Genomic DNA, 21,076 nt, shown 5'->3' on the forward strand with positions numbered 1-21,076 from the left:
GGTCTATTTGGCTTAATGAATCTATATATTTAATTTTATATATACTTGTAGTATAAATTTATTCTATTATTAAGTTATAAAATCGCTGAATTTAGTGCATTTTTGGTGAATTTTCGCTAAAAAAATTAGGGGTGCGCACGGAATTCTGGCAACCACTGGTGGGCGTCGAGCTATGTCCACGTCATATAAAGGAAAACAATAGATGAGGTTTATGATATATTCTTACCTATGTAGGTCGTAATATAATTACCTATAATACAAGTAGATATAAATGATGCTCTAAAATATAAGTATACATACGAAACAATACCTTCCATTGAAGCAGACGGTAGTAGTAGTAGTCATAGATAATACCTACCTGCCTAGGTATCATGACTTCAACACTCAATCCATCCATCCCATCTCCCCTAAAATGTTAAACAAAAACCACCTAGATAAGTATAGGTACTTGTAAAAGAATAAGTTAAACCAATCTAAATAACCATACTGCACAAGAGGTGGAAGTCGAGGCGGGATAGTGACGTGATAGATATATCTATCTCACATCTCCACCTAGCAAAGTAGGAAATATCATCGAAATGGACGGCGACCAAACAGCAAAGACATTCGACAATGGCGCGAATTCAGCTATTAAGACTATGAATGATACGGGTGGCATTCACGAGGCGTCGCATCAAGCTGTATATCCCCTCTTCCCTCTCCCCTTCCCTCTATATCACAGACAGCAACAACCCATCCATTTCTCCCTCCACTCCTCCACAAACCTCCCAATCCAACCCAACCCAATCCAACCACTTCCACACTTCCCCATTTCCCGTATCCACACCAACCAACATAACGAAAAACAGACCCCAGCAGGCGCTCCAGTATTCAACAAAAAAGGCTCTATAGGCTCCATGTTCAACGCTGATGGAGCCGTCGGCGGCACGGCGCAGAAGGTCGGGGCCCCGTTGGCGAAGGATGGGATTATAGGGTTAGTTAATTGTTTCCTTCCACCCCCTCTTCTCTCCTCTTGCTTGTTCTCATTTCCCGTTTTCCTATGTGGTCTTCGGTTTTGACTGTTTCCTTCTGTTATTTCGGGTTGTGGGAGATGGATGATGGAAGATAGGTGATGGATGGATGAGAGAGATGATATAACATGGCAAGCTAATCCCATCTTTCTATGATGCTAGGGAGAAATTCAACGCAGATGGTGCAATTGGAGGACGTGTGCAGGAGATGTTGGGGGGAAAACAGTGATAGGCTGGTTGGGTTATATCCCTCAGACAGAAACTGGTATGAGATATTTGAAGTAAATCGCAAACAAGGTGAAAATTGTAAATATAGATAGGTAGTGATTTTATTCCCCCACACTAAGGATTGTTTCGTACCAATGGTACATATTATGCAAACTAATCTCTCTCTCCCTTTTCCCCCAATCCATTATCCCGTAAATGCGAGTCGAGAAAATGTCAAAACCCCTGAAACGCCAATCCAACCACCCCATCTTTCATCATATAAATTATTCACAACATCGCATTTTAATACACCTCTTCGCGCTGCGCTTCGCTTTCTATGTCCAGGCTCGCTCACATATTAGCCAACTCGGTATCAATCATCCGATCCAAAAATGTCCTCCTCTCCCCCACAAGCTCAGTTTGTAACCTCTGCTCTACCAACGCACGAACCTGTTTCTTCGTAACCGTATCGAGATCTACTTCCCTCAGACAAGCTTGAATAGCTTCCACAATCATCATATCATCTGGTCCTGCATTGCCCCGCTGGAAATCAAACTGAGATACAGGGCGCTCGTACGGCATAGGTGTACGTGCTCCACCCGAGAAACCGAGTCGGGATTGAGATTGTGAGGTGTGCAAGTTGGGGGATGGGGAGCCGCGGAGGAGCTCGGATGATGAAGGCATCATTACCATGCTGGGGCGCGATTGATGCGGATAATCTTGGTATGGAGATGCGGAGCGATCGTTGAGGCCGCCGCCACCGAGGGACATCACCGATTGCTGGCGTGGGTGGTCCGCGTATGGCGTCGTGTATACAGATTGGCGGGGTCCTCCAAAGGCAGGAGACTGCGGTGGCATGTATTGTGTTCCGCGGCCGGGAAAGCCGGTAAGGATGGTAGACGCAGGCTTGACTGATGAGTACATGGATTTCATGTCGTCCATTTCATAGGTGTCTTCGTATGCGTCATAGTTCTTCTCGAAAGCAACGCCACGGCGTCCAGGTAGGTTGTTAGTCAATGCGTAATCGTCCCAGCGCTGCAGAGGGATGCTCCGTGGGTCGAATCCTTCGTCCTCCACAGCTACGACTTTCTTCCCGTCCTTTTCACCAACGACTATACGTGTATTACCCCAGGAGAAATTGTCTTGATTCCAGAAGGAATAAACAGGTAGTACAAATGAGTAGATGGGAAACGCTATCAGGTAGATGATCATCCATCCGATGTGTTGCCATTGGCGTTTCAGGACGAATATTAGGGCTTGGAGACCATATGTTCCTGCTAACATGATAATAGATATCAATGGGAATTGGCCCTTGTGAGACGCGACCAGGTAGATGAGGTAGCCGAGATATATACAGGTTGCTGGGAGGATAATAGTTCCGAAGAGATCGATGAAGACGACGAATCGCATGCTGAAGCAACAGAATCCACAAAGATCCTTAAGCCAGACTAATTCTGCCAAGTTGTGAATAGTGGAATTAATCCATCTTCGTCTCTGGGAAAGAAGAACGCTCCATGTTTCGGGCGCGGCAGTACTTGCATACGCATCCGGAATGAATTTGTATGACATGGTTGGGAAGTGCTTGGTCATCAGGGTAGTAAGGTATCGATCTTCTCCAAGGGACAAAAGGTTCTTCTTATGTAGGGTATCGACAACGCAATCGCTATACTCTTTCACAAGAATGTCCGAGATGATAAGAGGTTTGCCCTTGTCAGCCGTTCGCAACCGATACATGGAGAAACTGTCTTCATTAGCTTTATGGTAGTATGCATCATAGATTTTTTAACTTACCATCCAGGCAAACAGGTGACACTGCCGAACAAGGACTCAAAAGCCTTGGCCAAATGATGAGAGATGAAATATTCATAGACTTGCATCATAGTCCACCAAGACCTTTCCTCGTTCTCAAGACTGGTCTCACCACAAATACCAGCAATCTTAGCATTGTTTGCACAAGCTGCTACGAGACGATTCAGCGAGTCTTCTTTGACACTAGTGTCGGCATCAATCATGAGTAGATACTCATATAGCTCGGGGTCAACACCAATGATGTTGTTGATTTGGTGAAACATTTCCAGCTCGAGTGGCGACATTGGTGATCGATGATGTACACGGTTCAGGAAGCTCATGAGGAGAATTTGAGAGTCTCGCTTTCCACGATTACCAGGCTTTGATTTTGATTGTTCGGATTCCTTGCCGACTTTAACTACGACGAGATATGGAACGACATTTCCTTCATATTCGTAGAGACCAGAGTAGACCTTTCCGTAGTTGAGCTGTTCACTGCTCTCTCCAACAGATCTAAAGGGCAAGGCTGGAGGGTCAATCTTCGGGTCTACTCCAAGAATATCGAGGACAATCTTTGGAGTTGGTCTGTCGTTACCACCTCCTACAATCATACCATCACAAATGACACAAATTAGTTTCCTCTTGTTGTCATATTCAAGGGCTGTTAACGAGTCGAGTGCTTTACGTAGCGAATCTTCGCCCTCGGTATAGGCGGGGACCTGGCAAATGACGAATTTATCCTGAGGACTGGGGCGACGTTTAGACCCAAATTGAAGAGCAGCGAAGAATTTGACCAAAATGACCGCACACAGTATGATTGTGAAAGCAAGCAGGATCCAACCGTTGATTGTGCATTTGATGGAATCTCGGAAGTCGGGAATACCAGCGAGGAAGACGTTGTCGAAACAGTTGATATGGTTTGAGAGTAGTGCCTGCTGGGAAACATTGGCTGCCAGGAAGTTTTTATTCCAGGCACTTGTAATATCCTCACCAGCATTGCTTTGAATCATCTCCACGACTGTAGAGTCAACAAATGAATAGCTAGCGAGGTCGTCCATGAGATCCAAGGTATGGAAGTAATTGGTCAGATCGTAAATCTTCCCATTGAGAATAAACCAATAATGATTCTCATTCTGACCCTCACTCTTAAGCTTGCTTCTCTTCGTCACAAGATCGCCATGGTAGTATCCCTTTATCTTAGGGAGAAAGGTGCTTCCATACCAATTGTTGTCAGCCAACTTGCTAGTTGAATAGGCACTTGTGTTGCCTGATGTATGCACACCATCAGGGTATGTTTGTGTGGTATTTGGTGTCAGTGCGATCTTGTAATCCGAAACAAGGCCCTCGCAGGCAAGGTAAAGTGGAGGCATAAAGTAGTCATCCAGAATCAAACCACCGAAAGGTTGCATAGTGGAGGTCGTGGTCGATAGACCGACGACATCGCTGTGATCCGTCTTCCAAAATTTCGACATATCATAGACCTTCCCGTGGATGCCTACCCAGTAATCGTTTGAGGTTTGATGTTCTGATAGATCTTTTTCATTCCATGCTTTGTCGGCATTTGGACAGAGCAGTTTCCCGAACTCTACAATCCAGAATATGACAATAGCATTGATCAAGATGATTGCCCAGACCAGGACGAGTTTCTCTCTCCACGCCATACGGACATCTGGTCGTTTCATGCGACCAACGAAGCGTAGAACGAAGGATGGTATCCAGAATGTGAGCATCCACACAACAGTCACCCAGATACGACGGCTAGTGGATGTAGTGGCAGTTTCAATGGTCTTAGGCTCTGCATTTTCAGGATCCAAGCCATCCACTAGCTCACCAGTTTCATTATTGTAATACACGTGGTCCTTCCTGTTATCTCCTTTATAACCAAGGCCATAATCGCCCGAAACCAGGTTCCTTGAGGGGGCTAGTGAGCGGGCAGGACCGACCAGTGCATTGCGAGACATGGTGGCTGAACTTTGCCGGTTTGGGAGAATCTGGTCTCGACTTCCGTGTGGGGTTAAATCGTCCATGGGAGGAGGAAAGAAGCCGCTTTGATTCTGACCAGCCGAGTACCCAGTATCCATTCCGCTGCTCAGGCCTAGACCGGAGAAATCCATTTCATTTGTGGGCTTCAAGTCGAGCATTCCCTCGGCTTCCCACCACGCACTTTCACGCATCCAAATACGCTCAGTTCCAACAACGACTTCTCCATTACTCCAGCCGCGCTCCAGGATCCAGCTTTCGATACCATCTCGGCCATCTTTGCAGCCCAGGGGAGCATATCTTTGACAGAATTCGTCCAGGTCAAAGTCTGCCGTGAAATCTAAGTTCTTGTTCCGACGATTCGCCCACTCAGGAAGTCGCCATGATCGTAGTTGCCGCGACACAGTGCCTGCAGACCAAGCAGAAGTTGTCGAGGGAAGTGCTGCTAAGCCGGAGGGAGATTCATCAGTTGGGTGAAGTGAGAGATGATACCACACACGGCTGCTTCCTAGAACAGCAGGGAGATCCAGACGTCCTTCTCTGCCCAGGTTGACTCCTTGGCCTTCAACGGGAAAGAGAATCTTCTTTAAGAAGCCGTCGTCTTCTCCCTCTCGGCCGACCTTTTCAAGGACAACTTCACGTCTTTCACGCTCGTGCTCTCGGTCTCGTCCGGCAGGTCCAGTCATGATTCCAAGATCAGGGCCGACTTCAGAGACAGCATTTTGCATCTCACGCAAGACTGAAGATCCGGCAGCAACGACTTCCACGCCATCTTCTTTCATCTCAGAATTGATGCCCTGCGTATCGTCAAAAACGCCACGCATGGCTGCAGCCTTGCCGAGAGTAGCATCAGGAATTTCTAGCACTGTAATGCATACAGTGTCCCCGTTATCTTCTTCGGTATTTGGGGTCCTGGCACCAGGTCCGCCATCGCTGGATTCCTCACCGTCTCGAATCCTCTGCATCTCGCTGGCGATGGCTTCGTTCGCCTTGAGAATAACCCAGTCGACTAAAGCTTCGTACAATCCACCTATCAAAGTCTCTCTGTCCGAGGTTGAGCATTGTTGGATGAGAACTTCTGGCTCCAGACCCAACAATCCCCCCACATCTTCGCAAACATCTTCCAGAGCCTCCTCATCTAAGTGAAAAGACAAGGTATCACCAAGTTTCAGTAACCCAGCCAATATGGATATGAGGTTTCGATGGGCAGCGCCCTTGATGCCAATGTCTTTCAGCGAGGCTCTGAAGTCATCTGCGGCTGCAGCATCGTCTGCTGTTGGTAAATATGAAGGAGGGTCGTAGGTACCGGACTTGGCGAGTAGAGCATAATTGGAAGCATGTTTCAGTCCCAAAAATTCCCGTTCCGCTGGAGTTGATGCCGAGGTCAGGAGGTAGTAAAAGACATCGAAAGCTCGAAATCCCGGTTCCTCGGGAATGTTCAAAAGACCTTTCGACGTATCAATTCCTCCTTCTGACAAGGCCAAGGATGCTGCTGTGAGGTTTCCAGCAAGTGTCAGGGTCAAGGTTACTCCCAGTGCAGATTGTCGAGGTGTAGAGTGGTTTTGGGGGGAGACGGTATGGATGAATGGCCGGAGAGCATTAAGTGCTGTGTATAGGGATGGAGGAATGGATAGAGGAAGTGTTCCCAAAAAGGGAGCTAGAACAGAGGGCGTTGATGGGTGGAGAGAACTACAATATTTGTTAGAAATGTCTAAAATATGAAGGGATTTGACATGCGTACCCCAAAACAATGCAAGCGTCCTCGGCCCGGCGTCTGGCATGTTCCCACGCTCGTACTGATAATTCAGAATCGATTGTACCGCCGGTTCGTCCTTCATGATCAGTTTGTGAAGCAGTCAACCATGTATTGACTACCAGACTGGTACTGGCATCTAACTTGTAGGGTTGTGCGGATGTGTATGTTGTATGAGTAGCATTCAGGAGAGTAGTCGTGGAGACCTGTGTCGACTGCTGGGCAGCAGAGTTGAGATTTCGATTGGCTGCTAATGAAGACGCATTCGAGTATATCGACATACGGTTGTTTCCCGCCATGGCGTGAGTGTGAATTTCACACAGGCTTCAACGCCTTAGCCTTTTGTTAACCTCGGGAAACACCAACGGAGAATGGTCCAAGGTCTGTCTTCTCCTGAAGTTCGAGGCGGAATATTTTATTGAATCCGGATATCTCGCTAAAGGCGTGGCAGTTTTAACTCGAGTGGATGAGGGTTCGGAACAAATGGTAGGAGGTTATTGAGATGGGTGGTCGCTGAGCAACAGACGTGCAGGTTTCAGTGAGTGTGGAGAACGATGGAATGTATTAAAAGATGTAAAAAGGGGCGGAAAGCACAAAAGAAACCACCAAAGCGAGTGAGGCAGTTCAATAAATAGAGAACAGGTGGAATACAGCAAATTGATGGAGGAGAGTCTGGTTTAGACACGGACGCTGGGAATGTCGAGTCGAGTTGATTCTCCTGATCTCACCTACTAGGTACGGTGGACTGTAGGGATGAAGGAGAAGTGCAGAAAGAATGGCCCCTGCATCTAAGCCTCTCAATACGAGAAACACGCCCCCGCTGCTTTTGCCGTTGCTTGTTTTTACGTTTCTTCCCTTTGGTCATACCGGATGCCGACAGCGAATCATGCTGCTTATAATCCATGTTGCTCCGTCAAGCGGCGTCGGTTCGTGTCTATTTAAAGAGTTGCAGCTAAGGGTACGGTTACGGTACGGAGGGTTCGGAACGTCAAAGGCAAAACAAATAAAATTTAGTGCATAGATGATTGATAATGAAACAGCCTACGCCAAGCCAGAGCAATATGAGAGAGAGAGAGAGAGAGAGAGATATATATATATATTATAAAAGTATGCAGTATACAACGAACAATACAAAACAATATAATACATTAATATAATCTTACATTATGACGCGACAACTTAATCATGATAGCCGGCAGTGAGACTAACTGCCATAAGGCTTTTTGGACTCTGGGGAGATCGAACAGTCCAGACTTTATCTATAGGTATTTGTATCCACCAAGACCCTTATTAAGTCATGATCTAGACTACGAAATATCAGAGCATATCTAATACATCTAACATAATTTTGTATAGGTATTTCTCTCTTTATTTCATTTGTCTTTCCTCCTTTCATACTATACATATTACCTGGTCTTGAAGGCATTGCTTTTCTCTGCTTGTCAACAAACACGTGAATCTCACGGCATCTCGGATTCTATTCTCTCGAGAACTAGGCTTGCAAAGCCCGTAGGTAAAAATCTACTCGCAAGCGCGGTCCAACCCGCATACAGTACACCAATTATTGTGGCACTGTGTAAGCACCAGCCAGCTGCAGTCAGGAGCAGAGCTATTCGCCTTACATCTCGTGTTATCATGTGGAGAGAACGAGGGTGGTGTGGCAACAACAACTGCATTACCGACCGTACCATAGTAGAATATCCGCAGGAGCGAGCATTCCCGATGGTCAACTGCCTGCCTTTTGCTTAAATTTATAGATACAATATACTATATTACATTTCTTTATATTATATTATATTACAATATAACAGTCTAAATTCAGTATTATCTAGTAATCATACCTATAAAGTTTCCCGGTCTTTTGAACTTAAATCTTTGGTTCAGGGGTAAGAGGACAGACTACGGTATCCATGCTTTTACGGTGGATAATAACGACCACCACGCCAGTCCCTTCACTTTCTCGACATATTTCCCATTTCATACTCCTGAAGCACTCAATCATCCACCATCACCATTCGACCTTTGACACTCGCTATTCCTTTTCTATCTGACGCTCGCTATTGTTTTGATTCTTCTACGACCGTTCTTTGCACACTTTACCTTTTTCCCACCTTCCGTTACGCCAAAGATTCGAGTTGATCACCCAACAGAAGAATCCAGACACGAACAAACCAGAGCACCGCAGCCCTATTAAAACAGGCAACGACACCAACGATAGAAAGAAAAAACAACTTCCCTCGGGGGGTTTCGACCCATACATCAACCATGGCCTTGAACAATCTGGGCGGCGGAGGGGCTCACTCGCAGCCTTCCCTGCCTGCCCTTCCAGCACATCTACAATCCGACACCCACCTCACTGCACATCTTGCAAGTCGATTCCACGTCTCATTACCAACAGCCCAACTCTCTTCCCACGCGTTAATATCTCTGAATACATACTCTTCTTCCACCAAAGGTCCAGATGGCGGGAAAGAGGGTTCCGCTATGGGAGGAGCGGAGGAATTAGCAGACAGGGCCTACACAAGACTCGGGGCACGTTCCGAAAATCAGGCTGTGGTGTTTCTGTATGTTTCCCGTCATTTCACTTCTTGATCAACCCACTAATCTATCCAAGTGGCGAGTCTGGATCAGGTAAAACTACCCTCCGTTCTCACTTGCTTTCAGCACTCCTCGGCAAGTCATCCACACCACTATCCACTAAATTGTCACTCGCTGCATATGTCTTTGATACATTGACAACCACCAAAACTGCCACAACTCCCACGGCGTCAAAAGCTGGCCTGTTCTTCGAGCTTCAATATGATACTGCTTCAACCGTCAACCCAACTCTTATTGGCGGAAAGGTGCTAAATCATAGACTGGAACGGAGTAGAGTAGCTGCTGTGCCAACTGGAGAGAGAAGTTTCCACGTCCTTTACTACCTCTTGGCCGGAACCAGTGCTGCTGAGAAGACGCATCTTGGGCTTGATAGCCCAGGAGCTTTGTCCACTGGCCCACAGAACGTAAGAAATTCAGTAAGTCACCAGCAGAAGAGATGGAGATACCTCGGGCATCCAACGCAGCTGAAGGTGGGAATCAATGATGCAGAGGGTTTCCAATTATTCAAGACTGCTTTAAGGAAATTGGAGTTCCCTAGAAGTGAAATCGCGGAGATTTGCCAGGTTCTAGCCGGTATTCTTCACATAGGCCAGCTCGAGTTTGAGACAACCTCGGATACGGCAGCACAAGGGGATGATAGTGGTGGCTACTCCCACGAGGGAGGACAAACAATCACTGCCGTCAAGAACAAGGAAGTGCTGAATATAATTGCTGCTTTCCTCGGAGTTGGTGGCCAGGATCTACAAACAACGTTAGGTTACAAGACGAAGATTCTTCAGCGAGAGAGAGTTACTGTCATGCTTGATCCTAAAGGTGCTAGGAACAATGCAGACGAACTTGCTCGGACACTCTATTCTCTGCTGGTAGCATACGTGGTTGAGAGCATCAACCAGAGGGTTTGCGCTGTGGAGGAGACGGTTGCAAACACTATTTCGATAGTCGACTTCCCGGGTTTCGCCCAACAGCGTTCAACGGACTCCACGCTGGACCAACTACTCAACAATGCCGCCACAGAGGCGCTTTACAACTTTACGCTACAGAACTTCTTCGAGGGCAAGGCAGAAATGCTGGAAAACGAGGAGGTCAGTGTGGCAGCTACGAGCTACTTCGATAATTCGGACGCAGTCAAGGGCCTTCTCAAACACGGAAATGGACTGCTTAGCATTCTCGATGACCAGACAAAACGCAATAGGACCGATATGCAACTTCTCGAGAGTCTTCGGAAGCGTTTCGAAGGCAAAAATCCAGCCATCGCCGTTGGAAGTGCGACTGCCAAGCTACCAGGGAGCAACTTTGCAACTCACAATGCTGCTGCTTCCTTTGCTGTGAGGCATTACGCTGGAGAGGTCGACTATCTCGTGGCTGGACTTGTCGAAGAAAATGGCGAGGTCATTTCTGGAGATCTGATGAACCTGATTTCTTCAACAAAAAGTGATTTTGTCGGACAACTATTTGGACAAGAAGCTCTGCAGACTGTGGTGCATCCGCAAGAGAAGACCACAATCATGCAAGCGCAGGTCAGCTCAAAACCTCTACGGCAACCCAGCGTCATGCGCAGGAAAGGAGACAGACCTGCTAGGTTCGGCGGTCGTGATACTAAGATTTTTACCGAGTCCGTTGATGATGCGTCAGATCATGGAGAGACAGACGCAAAGAGCCACAAAAGTCGGAGTGTCGATCAAGGAGCTGCTGCTCAATTTCTCTCCTCACTTGACAACGTTACTAAATCTCTCACTGCGCCGAACACCAATCCATACTTTGTATTCTGTCTCAAACCCAATGATCGACGGATAGCAAATCAGTTCGACAGCAAATGTGTCCGAACTCAAATCCAAACATTTGGTATTGCAGAGATCAGTCAGCGGTTGCGAAATGCAGACTTCAGCCTCTTTCTTCCCTTTGGGGAATTCCTCGGGCTCGCTGACGCCGACACAGTCTTGATCGGTAGTGAGCGGGAGAAGGCCGAAATGGTCGTAGATGAGAAGAGATGGCCAGGTAATGAGGCTAGAATTGGGAGCACCGGCATCTTTCTGAGCGAAAGATGCTGGGCCAATGTTGCAAGACTAGGAGAACGAGGCTTTACTCAAGCACGCTATCCTACTGCCTCTGATGATGGAGGGGATGGCATGCTTACGCCTGATGTTCACGCTGGTTATGGGCAGTCGAAAGAAAGACTTCTTGGTTCACCTTCAGGCCTCACTCCACCAGGCGCCTATATCTACGGGGGGGACAAGAAGTCGGGGTACTTTGGCGGTCCTGATGATTCGCGGTCGGAGGCAGGCGCTTCTGCTCTTGGGCAAGGAGACATGTTCCGAAATTTCGAAACACGAGAGCAAATGGCAGAAAAGGGGAACGAGAAAACCATGGTTGAAGTTGAAGAAGTGAAGATCAAGCCCAGCCGGAAGAGGTGGGTTGCAATAGTCTACATGTTGACTTGGCTCATTCCGGATTTCGCGATTCGACTTATTGGTCGAATGCCCCGCAAAGACGTGCGAATGGCATGGAGAGAAAAGCTTGCCATCAACATGATGATCTGGTGGAGTTGTCTCTTCGCGGCATTTTTCATTGTCATCTTCCCGAAGCTTATTTGCCCGACACAACACGTCTACAGCGCTGCGGAGCTTACGAAGTACGACGGCAAAAAGAACGACGCTTATGTTGCGATCCGTGGACAAGTTTTCAGTCTATCCTCGTTCGCGCCCACTCATTATCCCAATATCATTCCTCAGAAGTCGCTGCTCGCATATGCCGGGCTTGATGCTACTTCGCTGTTCCCAGTCCAGGTTAGCGCTATGTGTGCCGGTGTCAATGGAAGCATCGATCAGTCTATCCAGCTCGATTATACAAACTCGAACATCACTGGCTCAGCGAACGTCATCAGCACGAGCGACACGAATGCCCATTACCACGATTTTCGATGGTGGACTGGCGATGACCGACCCTACTGGTTCTTTGAGCAGATGATCAAGTTGAGAACATCAGGTTACAAGAAAGGTAGTATAGGATATACGCCTTCATACCTCACGAAACTCGCGAAAAAGCAATCGGTTATCGCCAGTTTGAACGGCCGCGTTTACGACTTCACCAAATATCTGGCCGGTGGTCGTGGAGTGAAAGTTCCCACCGGCACTGATTTGCCAACAGGTATCAACACCGACTTTATGGATCAGACAGTCGTGGACCTATTTCAAGAGAAATCAGGTCACGACGTCACAAAATACTGGAATGGCCTGCCAATCTCGGACGATCTACGGTCTAGTATGCAGCTTTGTCTGGACAACTTGTTCTACGTCGGCCAGGTCGACACAAGAAACTCCGTCAAGTGCAAATTCGCGGAGTATCTCATTCTCGCCATTACCATTATTCTTTGCAGTGTTATTCTTTTCAAGTTCTTTGCTGCTCTTCAATTTGGCGGCAAGAATATCCCTGAGAACCTCGACAAGTTTGTCATCTGCCAAATTCCTGTTTACACTGAAGACGAGGACTCAGTGCGCCGTGCGCTTGATTCTGCTGCTCGAATGAAGTACGATGATAAACGCAAGCTCTTGGTCGTGATCTGCGATGGTATGATTATTGGTCAAGGAAACGATAAACCGACTCCTCGTATTGTGCTCGATATTCTGGGCGTTGATGATACCGTGGACCCCGAGCCATTAAGCTTTGAATCCCTAGGTGAGGGTATGAAACAACATAATATGGGAAAAGTCTATTCGGGTCTCTACGAAGTCCAGGGCCACATTGTACCATTTATGGTTATCGTCAAGGTTGGAAAGCCTTCCGAAGTTTCCCGCCCAGGAAACAGAGGCAAACGTGACTCTCAGATGGTATTGATGCGATTCTTGAACAGAGTCCATTATAACGCTGCCATGAGTCCCCTGGAACTTGAGATGTACCATCAAATACGAAACATCATAGGCGTCAATCCCACTTTCTATGAGTTTATGTTACAAATCGACGCAGATACTGTTGTTGCGCCAGATTCTGCTTCTCGCATGGTTGCCGCATTCTTAGATGATACGAGGCTCATCGGCGCTTGCGGAGAAACGTCCCTTTCCAATTCCAAGTCCTCCGTTGTCACCATGATTCAGGTTTACGAGTACTACATATCCCACAACTTGTCCAAGGCTTTCGAAAGTCTGTTTGGTAGTGTTACCTGTTTGCCAGGTTGTTTCACGATGTATCGTGTGCGAGCAGCAGAAACAGGAAAACCACTTTTCGTGAGTCGAGATGTTGTCGAAGCCTATGCCAATATTCGTGTGGACACACTGCACATGAAGAATCTGCTTCATTTAGGAGAGGATCGTTACCTAACCACGCTTCTCCTCAAAAATCACCCCAAGCACAAGACTAAGTATCTATTCAACGCCCACGCTTGGACTATTGCTCCCGATTCCTGGGCAATCTTTTTGTCACAGCGGCGTCGCTGGATCAACTCTACCGTCCACAACCTGATGGAACTGATGTCTGTATCGCAGCTTTGTGGTTTCTGCTGCTTTAGTATGCGATTCATTGTCTTTATTGATCTACTTTCGACAATTATCCAACCAGTCACACTAGCCTACATTATCTATCTTATCGTCACCGTCATCAGAACCCCCAACGTCGTACCGGTCACCGCCTTTATTCTTCTCGGTGCTATCTATGGTCTACAAGCCATCATTTTCATCCTTCGCCGAAAGTGGGAGATGATTGGGTGGATGATTCTGTATATTTTTGCAATTCCTGTCTTCTCGTTCGGCTTGCCCCTGTACAGTTTCTGGCACATGGACGATTTCTCATGGGGTAACACTCGTGTTGTCACCGGAGAAAAGGGCAAGAAGGTTGTCATTACTGACGAAGGCAAATTCGACCCCGCTTCCATTCCACACAAGAAATGGGAAGAATACCAAGCCGAACTTTGGGAAGCACAGACAAGTCGAGACGATCGTTCAGAAGTCTCGGGCTACTCCTACGGCACTAAACACCCAGCTGCCGTATCGGAATACCAATACCCACCTTCCCGACCAATGTCTCAGATGGGCGGCAACTATCCCTATGGCGACCGAAATGCCTCTCGCATGTCTATGGCACAATCCGAGATGCTAGGCATGGGCGCTGATCCCCGCACCAGCCAATTTGGCGGTAGCCAGTACTTCAACCAGCAAGAGCTTGAGCTTGCCAACCTTGCTGGACTGCCCAGCGATGATAGTATCCTGGCTGAGATTAGAGAGATTCTCAAGACGGCTGATCTGATGACAATCACGAAGAAGAGTATCAAGATGCAGTTGGAGAAGAGATTCGGTGTTTCGCTTGATGCTAGAAGGGCTTATATTAATTCTGGTACGTTCTGTTCCTTCTCTAACCATACACACCTCTATCCTCCTAGAGCAGCCGCTGACTTACTTGGTTTATAGCTACTGAAGCCCTTCTGTCTGGACAGCTGTAAGAGAGAGAGAGAGAGAGAGAGAGAGAGAGAGGCATCTAACTAAAACCGGTGCATGCATGCATATATGGAGTATGATAGATAATTGTTTGCTTGCTCATTCGAGGTGTGTCATGGCATGGCATGGCCTAGAAACGGGATTTGGATTGGATGGATTGATCTTTGCGGCGGGCGTTCTTGGGGGATGAAAAGATAATCAGAATGATTGGATTGAATTGGATTTGATACAGTCAATAATAATATCACAGTTTTACTTTACTTCACTCTACATCTTGCTATGTATCTAGTCTAATTGTCTTGATTTAGAGGGACAACGCTAGCGCTTCTAACAAATCAAGTCTTTACCTAATCATTAGTCACAATGTGGGAGAGGCATGTCTACAATTACTCGCCCGGAGGTGCATGAATGAATGGTTCTTAGGGTATCCATCAGCAGTAAGAATAGTAAGTAAGGGTTGGGGGAAATGGAAGAGCCCTGGTTCTGGCCCTGGCCTGGGTTAGGTTCTCTCAAGCAAAAGCAAAGTCAAGTCAAGTCACGGTTTCACCCCCCCCCCCCCCCCTTCCACCCCTCAATCTAATCTAATGAAATCTCATCTAATGTACCAGCCTACCAGGTCGAACCGTTAATGAAAGTCAAGGATTTTAAGACTTGAATAAAAAGTGACGTTTGAGTATCGGTCAGGAGCACAAAAGCCACGCGCCCACGCCCAGCAATAAATGAAGTCTCGGGATCTTTTTTGAACTTAATTTATCTTTCATACATAGGCTATATATGGACATTTTCATATGTACAATTTTATTTTTCTCTTGGAACTCAAAGAGGTTGGTCGATGCACGTACGCAACAGAGTACATGCCAGAGTGAATAGTGAATGATGAATGAATGACCCGTGGAAACGCCAAGCATGCATGCAATAGATGGATGCGATTATTCCTCATCCGATTCCTCTTCCGCAACCTATCGTTTTGTTAGTAGGTGAAATCTCGTTGAAACACGGGCATGGTGTGACAGGAAATACTAGGTAGGTACTTACATCATCATGGAAAGTCTTCCCCTCGGTCGTCTCCTTGATAACGCCGATTCTGATAACAAAATCACCAAAATGCTCACCCTCCGTACGTTCCAGCGAGTACCGCTTCAGCAACGGCTTCATGATCCCAAGAATCTCATCTTCCTTGATACTGCTCCTGTACAGCTTGTTAAGACGCTGGCCATGGTAGCCGCCCCCAAGATACATGTTGTAAGCACCATATGCCTTACCCACGAAAGCGACTTCCGCGAGCCAAGGACGAGCGCAGCCGTTGGGACAACCCGTCATGCGCATGACGATGGAGTCTTGACGCATGCCGTTCTCCTCAATCACGCCCTCGAGCTTAGTGATGAGTTCGGGTAGGTAGCGCTCACTTTCCGCCATGGCGAGACCGCAGGTGGGAAATGCGACGCATGCGGATGAGGAGAGACGGAGGCCAGAGAATTGAACGTTGTCCAGCTTGTACTTGGCCATCATCTTCTTAATCTTGGGCAGATCGGCATCCGTGACGTTGCTGATGATCAGGTGCTGGTTACCAGTCAGGCGGAACTCGCCCTTGTGAACCTTTGCGATCTCGCGGAGACCGGTCTTCATTGGGAACTCGGCGGTGTCTTCGATACGACCGTTCTCGATGAAGAATGTGAAGTGGTTCAATCCAGTCTCGTCCTTTAACCAGCCGAAAGTATCAATGTTACTCAGGAATTTGAAGGGCTTTTGCTTTCCGAATTCTTGGCCCCACAGCTCCTCGACCTTGCCGCGGAAGACATCGACTCCCATGTCATCCATGGTGTACTTTAGACGTGCGTGCTTTCGGTTCTTGCGATCCCCGTGATCACGCTGGACGAGCATCACTTTCTCACAGGCAATGTGTACCTGCTCCTTTGATACATATCCGAGCATGCTTCCAGTTCGAGGATAAGTCTTCTTGTTGTTATGCGTAACACCCATACCACCTCCAGCGAGTAGATTGAAGCCAGCCAAATGGCCATCCTTGCCCTTAATAGCAATGAGACCGACATCATGTGCATATACATCGGTGTCGTTGTGGGGAGGAATGGCAATAGTAATCTTGAACTTTCTGGGAAGGTAAGTGGGGCCGTACAATGGCTCAAAGTCCTGTACCGCATCACCACCAACCAGAGTCTTCTTGTCATTCTCGTCCTTGAGCCAAATCTCGTAGTATGCAGTAGTGGATGGCAACAGATGATCAGAGATCTTCTGCGAGCATGCGTAGACTTCTCTGTGATACGCTGAGGCCGTTGGCAAACTGCTGCACATAACATTTCTGTTCACATCACCACATGCAGCAATTGTGGTCATCAGAGACTTGTTGATGCCTCGCATAGCGGACTTGAGCTTGCCCTTGACAACGCCGTGGAATTGGAAAGTTTGACGCGTAGTCAACTTCATCGTCTCGTTTCCAAAGTCATTACTGACATCGTCCATCTGGATCCATTGTTTTGGAGTTGAGACACCACCGGGTAGTCTGCATCGAATCATAAAAGAGTAGGCTGGCTCTAGACCTTGCGCTTTACGCTCATCCCGGAGGTCGCGATCGTCTTGCATATATGTTCCGTGGAATTTGGTCAGCTGCTGATCAGGGGCAGAAATTGCACCTGTAGAAGGATCTGCCAGACCTTCCTCAATCGTACCGCGTAGAAAGTTGGAAGAGAGCTTGATATCCTCGTTGGTAATTGGTGGAGGCTCGTCTGGGATTCCCTCAACTTTGTCAACTCCCAGTGCCTGCCAGATGAGAGGCTCCCAGATTTGGTAGCCGGTCTGGTATCCATCGGGATCTTGATCGTCACCCATACCAACCTCTGCGAGACGCTTTCCGCCAAGATTTGTCAGGACACGGTCCAGATCTTTTCCTGGCTTGTTGTAGTAGTGCTTGTCCTGCTTACGAGGCCAATAGTGGCTGTCACCAAGAGCGAAAACAGAGTAGTTTACAGTGGCAAGATCGAGCTCGGTGTTGTCTTTGATCGCTTCCCAGAATGAACGACCATTTTGGGGAAACTCACCCTGGCCTGCGGTACTGGTGAGAATCACAAGATTCTCCTCATTTGGCAGGTCTTCGATTGGGTAGTCCTCCAGAGCCATGACGAGTGTCTTCAAGCCACGGGCTTTGCCTCTGTTACCCAGACGCTTAGACAGCGACTCGGCATTTCCGTTGTCGGAAGCAAAAAGAATCGTCAATGGTGCTCCGAAAAGCCCCTCGAGAAGCGCAGCATAGGCATCCTTGGCCTTTCGCTTTTGCAGCGCACGTACTTCGGTTCCGTAATCTTCCGACAAGTTGGAAGAGAATTCTGGATGTCTCTTCATTAATTGAGTAAGATGATTGTCGCGAGCCAAGAAGTCCTTGAGTTCAGTCTTGATCCGCTCGGAGTCCAAAGAGAAGTTTGATTCTCCCTTCTCCTCGTTCTGAGGGTTCCACCTATACAATGGCCAATAGCCAAGATCCACTGCCTTTTTGGTCTCTTGAAGCACCGTCAAGGGTGAGTCGTTCTCCTTAAAGTACGGGAGGTAAGCAATAACCACAGACGGACCATTGAACTGGTCTGCCTCGATCATTGCCTGAAGGACTTGTGTGTATGAGCTGTATACCGCCACGGAAGCAACATAAGCGTTACCATAGTTCATAGCGTACAGACCAATATCCTTCTTTCTCCGTGCAGCGTCTGCGGCTGCCCGCTCCGAGTACGGCGTAGAATCAATAATGAGCATGTTGACGTTCTCGCCAGAAGTGATAACGTGGTGTACACCTGAAGTCCCAAGATCATAGGCCCAGGCATCGGATCCAACAAGCCAAGGAGACTCCTTGCGGAATAGACCCTTACTTGAAAGTAACTCTCTAGACAGAGGAGAACCATCGGTCTCAAGACGAGCAATAATCTCCTCTGCAAATTCGCTAGCCTTCTTTTCATCACCCAGGTTGGCTACCCATTTTGCAAGCCAGGGTTTAGGCGCTTCGGTGACAAAGGCCTTCGAGTTTGCAGCTTCTTGAACCTCGCCAATAAATCGTTGGCGATGTTCCTTTCTAGCAATGAGAGATCCAAACCCAAATTCTGGATTTGATGCAATCGTAGCCGAAATACCCGCATTCTGAGAACCAAGTGCATTCGCCAAATATAGTCTATTGCCAAAAATTTGATCCAATATCTTCATGTATGCCGATTCAACTTTTGGCTGGGAGAGATCATAGGCTTCGCGTGACTCGGTTGGTCCTTCGGGGTTTCCAACCTCAAGGTTTTGAATTGGTTTCTCTGACGTTAAGTTTTGAAAGACGCCACGCAAAGCCTGTCGGACGGTATCTGGTGTAATATATCCTAATTGATGGCCAACTATCGTCTCAACTCCACCACCAGGTCCAGATTTCAAAGTTGTTAGCAAATCAAGAAGTAGAGGTCCCCACTTGGTGGTCTTTCTCCGAATCTGTTCCAGCACCGCCAATCGCTTAATGGATTTTGGAATAGTCTCAATAAGCTTAGATCCCAACCAAGGTCTGTATAATCGTGCTGTGATGACACCGGCCTTGGCAAAACCCTCGCTTGGCTTGGCAGCATCAATAGCTTGAGCAAAAGCCCCAACATCAGATCCAAAAATGAATAAAGCGTTTTCTGCGTTTGCTGGTCCAGAGTACTGGAAAGGGGTATATTCTCGTCCCGCACTTTGCTTCAACTGTGCCCAAATGGCGGATACGAAATTGTAGATATCATCCGAAGTGACCGGCCGGACCGTAGATTGTTCCACGGTAGTTGCTGAAGAAGCTGTATCCTTGCTGTCGACGCTGCTCTCTCTCCCAGATTTCGAAGACGAGCCAACTGATGATGCCTTCGAGGGGATTTGGGAAGGGACTGCCTCTACAGCTAGAGTGGAAGTCGCTCCAGCTACTCCCGTGGCAGCTGTAGAACCCTGGGCTTCCGCAGTCTCGGAAATAGTGGCTACTCTTCCATTGTCTGCATATATGCTGGTCCCACCAATTTTACTGCTTTGGAACGCTTTGACGGCATCCAGGTCCAAAATATCCCTGACGAGGTCCGCATCCTCAAAAGCAATATGGTTGTCCTCCGAAGACGACCCAGCGTCGAAGAAATGTATGACTCCCTTGCCTGACTTAATTGCCAGGGCATGGGCAGTTAAAGCAATATCCTGAGCTTCTTGTAATGTCTCAGATTGGAGGAATGTAAAGCCGGAATTTCGGATTGAAGTGATCGAGGAGTAGTCGGGGTAGTTGGCGGGCTGTAGGGAGACGTGGATCACAACTGGGAGGTTTGCCAGTCGATAGAGGTGTGGAACTGAAGATATGAGGATGGAGGAGCTCGTGGTGACGGAAACGAGTCTGCCACTTCGAATTGGGGCGAATACGGATAGTAGAGGGTCGGCATTATGTCTAACGGTTTGAATCTGTATAAGTTTGTCAAAATATGCGCTTTCTCAAGCTTTTGTATGCTTCATTACCTCGGGAACACCATTCTCGTTGGCAGCAACAAGACTTCTGTCCTTGCGGCCAGCATACCGGCGCAGATGTCGAGAGAACTCGGACTCAATTGACTGGGCGGGCTGCACAGAGACGATAACGTCGCTGGACAAATAAGCAATTCTTGCCACTATTCGCACGAATGTCAGTTGAGAGTCATGCAAGATGGGCAACAAGGCGGGGTGGTTGCAGCAAGCAAGCCAGGATGCGGGAGAAATGTAACATACCAGCCTCTTCAGGCGTACGAATCTTCAGCTGGGATACCGCCGCCATATTTTCATCTATTATATGGTGATTGTCCCGGCGGAAAGAGTGAGGAGAGGAAGGAGAAGAAGGAATCACAGCGGTGGCACGAGTAAGGAAAGGCAAGGACAAAGCCATGCTCCTTTTTTTCCTTTACTGTATACCTATAGACTGACTTTTTTGCCCGCCCTTCTCATCTAGCGATGCTGGGGCGGGCGATACTCGGAGGCTGGCTCGGGTTTGGCGCCATTCAGCCAACGGGAAGCGCTGTAATTACCCAGCTACGACAGAATGTGTGCGTAGCTCCATCAATGGTTGGGTGTGCGTCTCCAGAGAATGCGGGATGTAGAATGAGGAGAAGCCAATCAATACGACTGTAATGGGACCAAGAGGGGCAACATTGAGCACGCAATTATCTAAAGAGTGAAAGAAATGGATAACCAGACACCTTCTCTCGCAGATGTCTGAATAATAATCATGACGCCGAGAGTGAAGGCTTCTTCTGCCTCTGCGCAGTCTTCTGAGGATCATACTCAAGCATTCATTTCGCTGCTATGTATGTATGTAT

At 47.7% G+C, this 21,076-nt stretch overlaps 3 protein-coding genes across 3 annotated transcripts; 1 reads left to right on the plus strand and 2 right to left on the minus strand.

Moving 5' to 3' along the window:
- Positions 1-1,568: 1,568 nt before the first annotated feature.
- Positions 1,569-7,037, minus strand: CHS6 (Chitin synthase; the record flags this gene model as incomplete). The annotated part of the gene is made up of 3 exons (XM_031151200.1): positions 1,569-2,958; positions 3,009-6,674; positions 6,727-7,037. The coding sequence occupies 3 exons, from the start codon at positions 7,035-7,037 to the stop codon at positions 1,569-1,571; spliced, it is 5,367 nt and encodes a 1,788-aa protein (XP_031003340.1).
- Positions 7,038-9,003: 1,966 nt separating this feature from the next.
- Positions 9,004-14,729, plus strand: CHS8 (Chitin synthase; the record flags this gene model as incomplete). The annotated part of the gene is made up of 3 exons (XM_031151201.1): positions 9,004-9,302; positions 9,353-9,740; positions 9,765-14,729. 3 exons carry the CDS (start codon positions 9,004-9,006, stop codon positions 14,727-14,729), a joined length of 5,652 nt encoding a protein of 1,883 aa, XP_031003341.1.
- A 956-nt stretch (positions 14,730-15,685) lies between these two features.
- On the minus strand, positions 15,686-20,538 carry MET5 (Sulfite reductase [NADPH] subunit beta; the record flags this gene model as incomplete). The annotated part of the gene is made up of 4 exons (XM_031151202.1): positions 15,686-15,715; positions 15,792-20,192; positions 20,247-20,395; positions 20,493-20,538. 4 exons carry the CDS (start codon positions 20,536-20,538, stop codon positions 15,686-15,688), a joined length of 4,626 nt encoding a protein of 1,541 aa, XP_031003335.1.
- Between the last annotated feature and the right edge of the window lie 538 nt (positions 20,539-21,076).

Source organism: Lachnellula hyalina (genome assembly GCF_007821495.1).
Source record: "Lachnellula hyalina strain CBS 185.66 chromosome Unknown contig00126, whole genome shotgun sequence".
NCBI classification, from domain to species: Eukaryota; Fungi; Ascomycota; class Leotiomycetes; order Helotiales; family Lachnaceae; genus Lachnellula; species Lachnellula hyalina.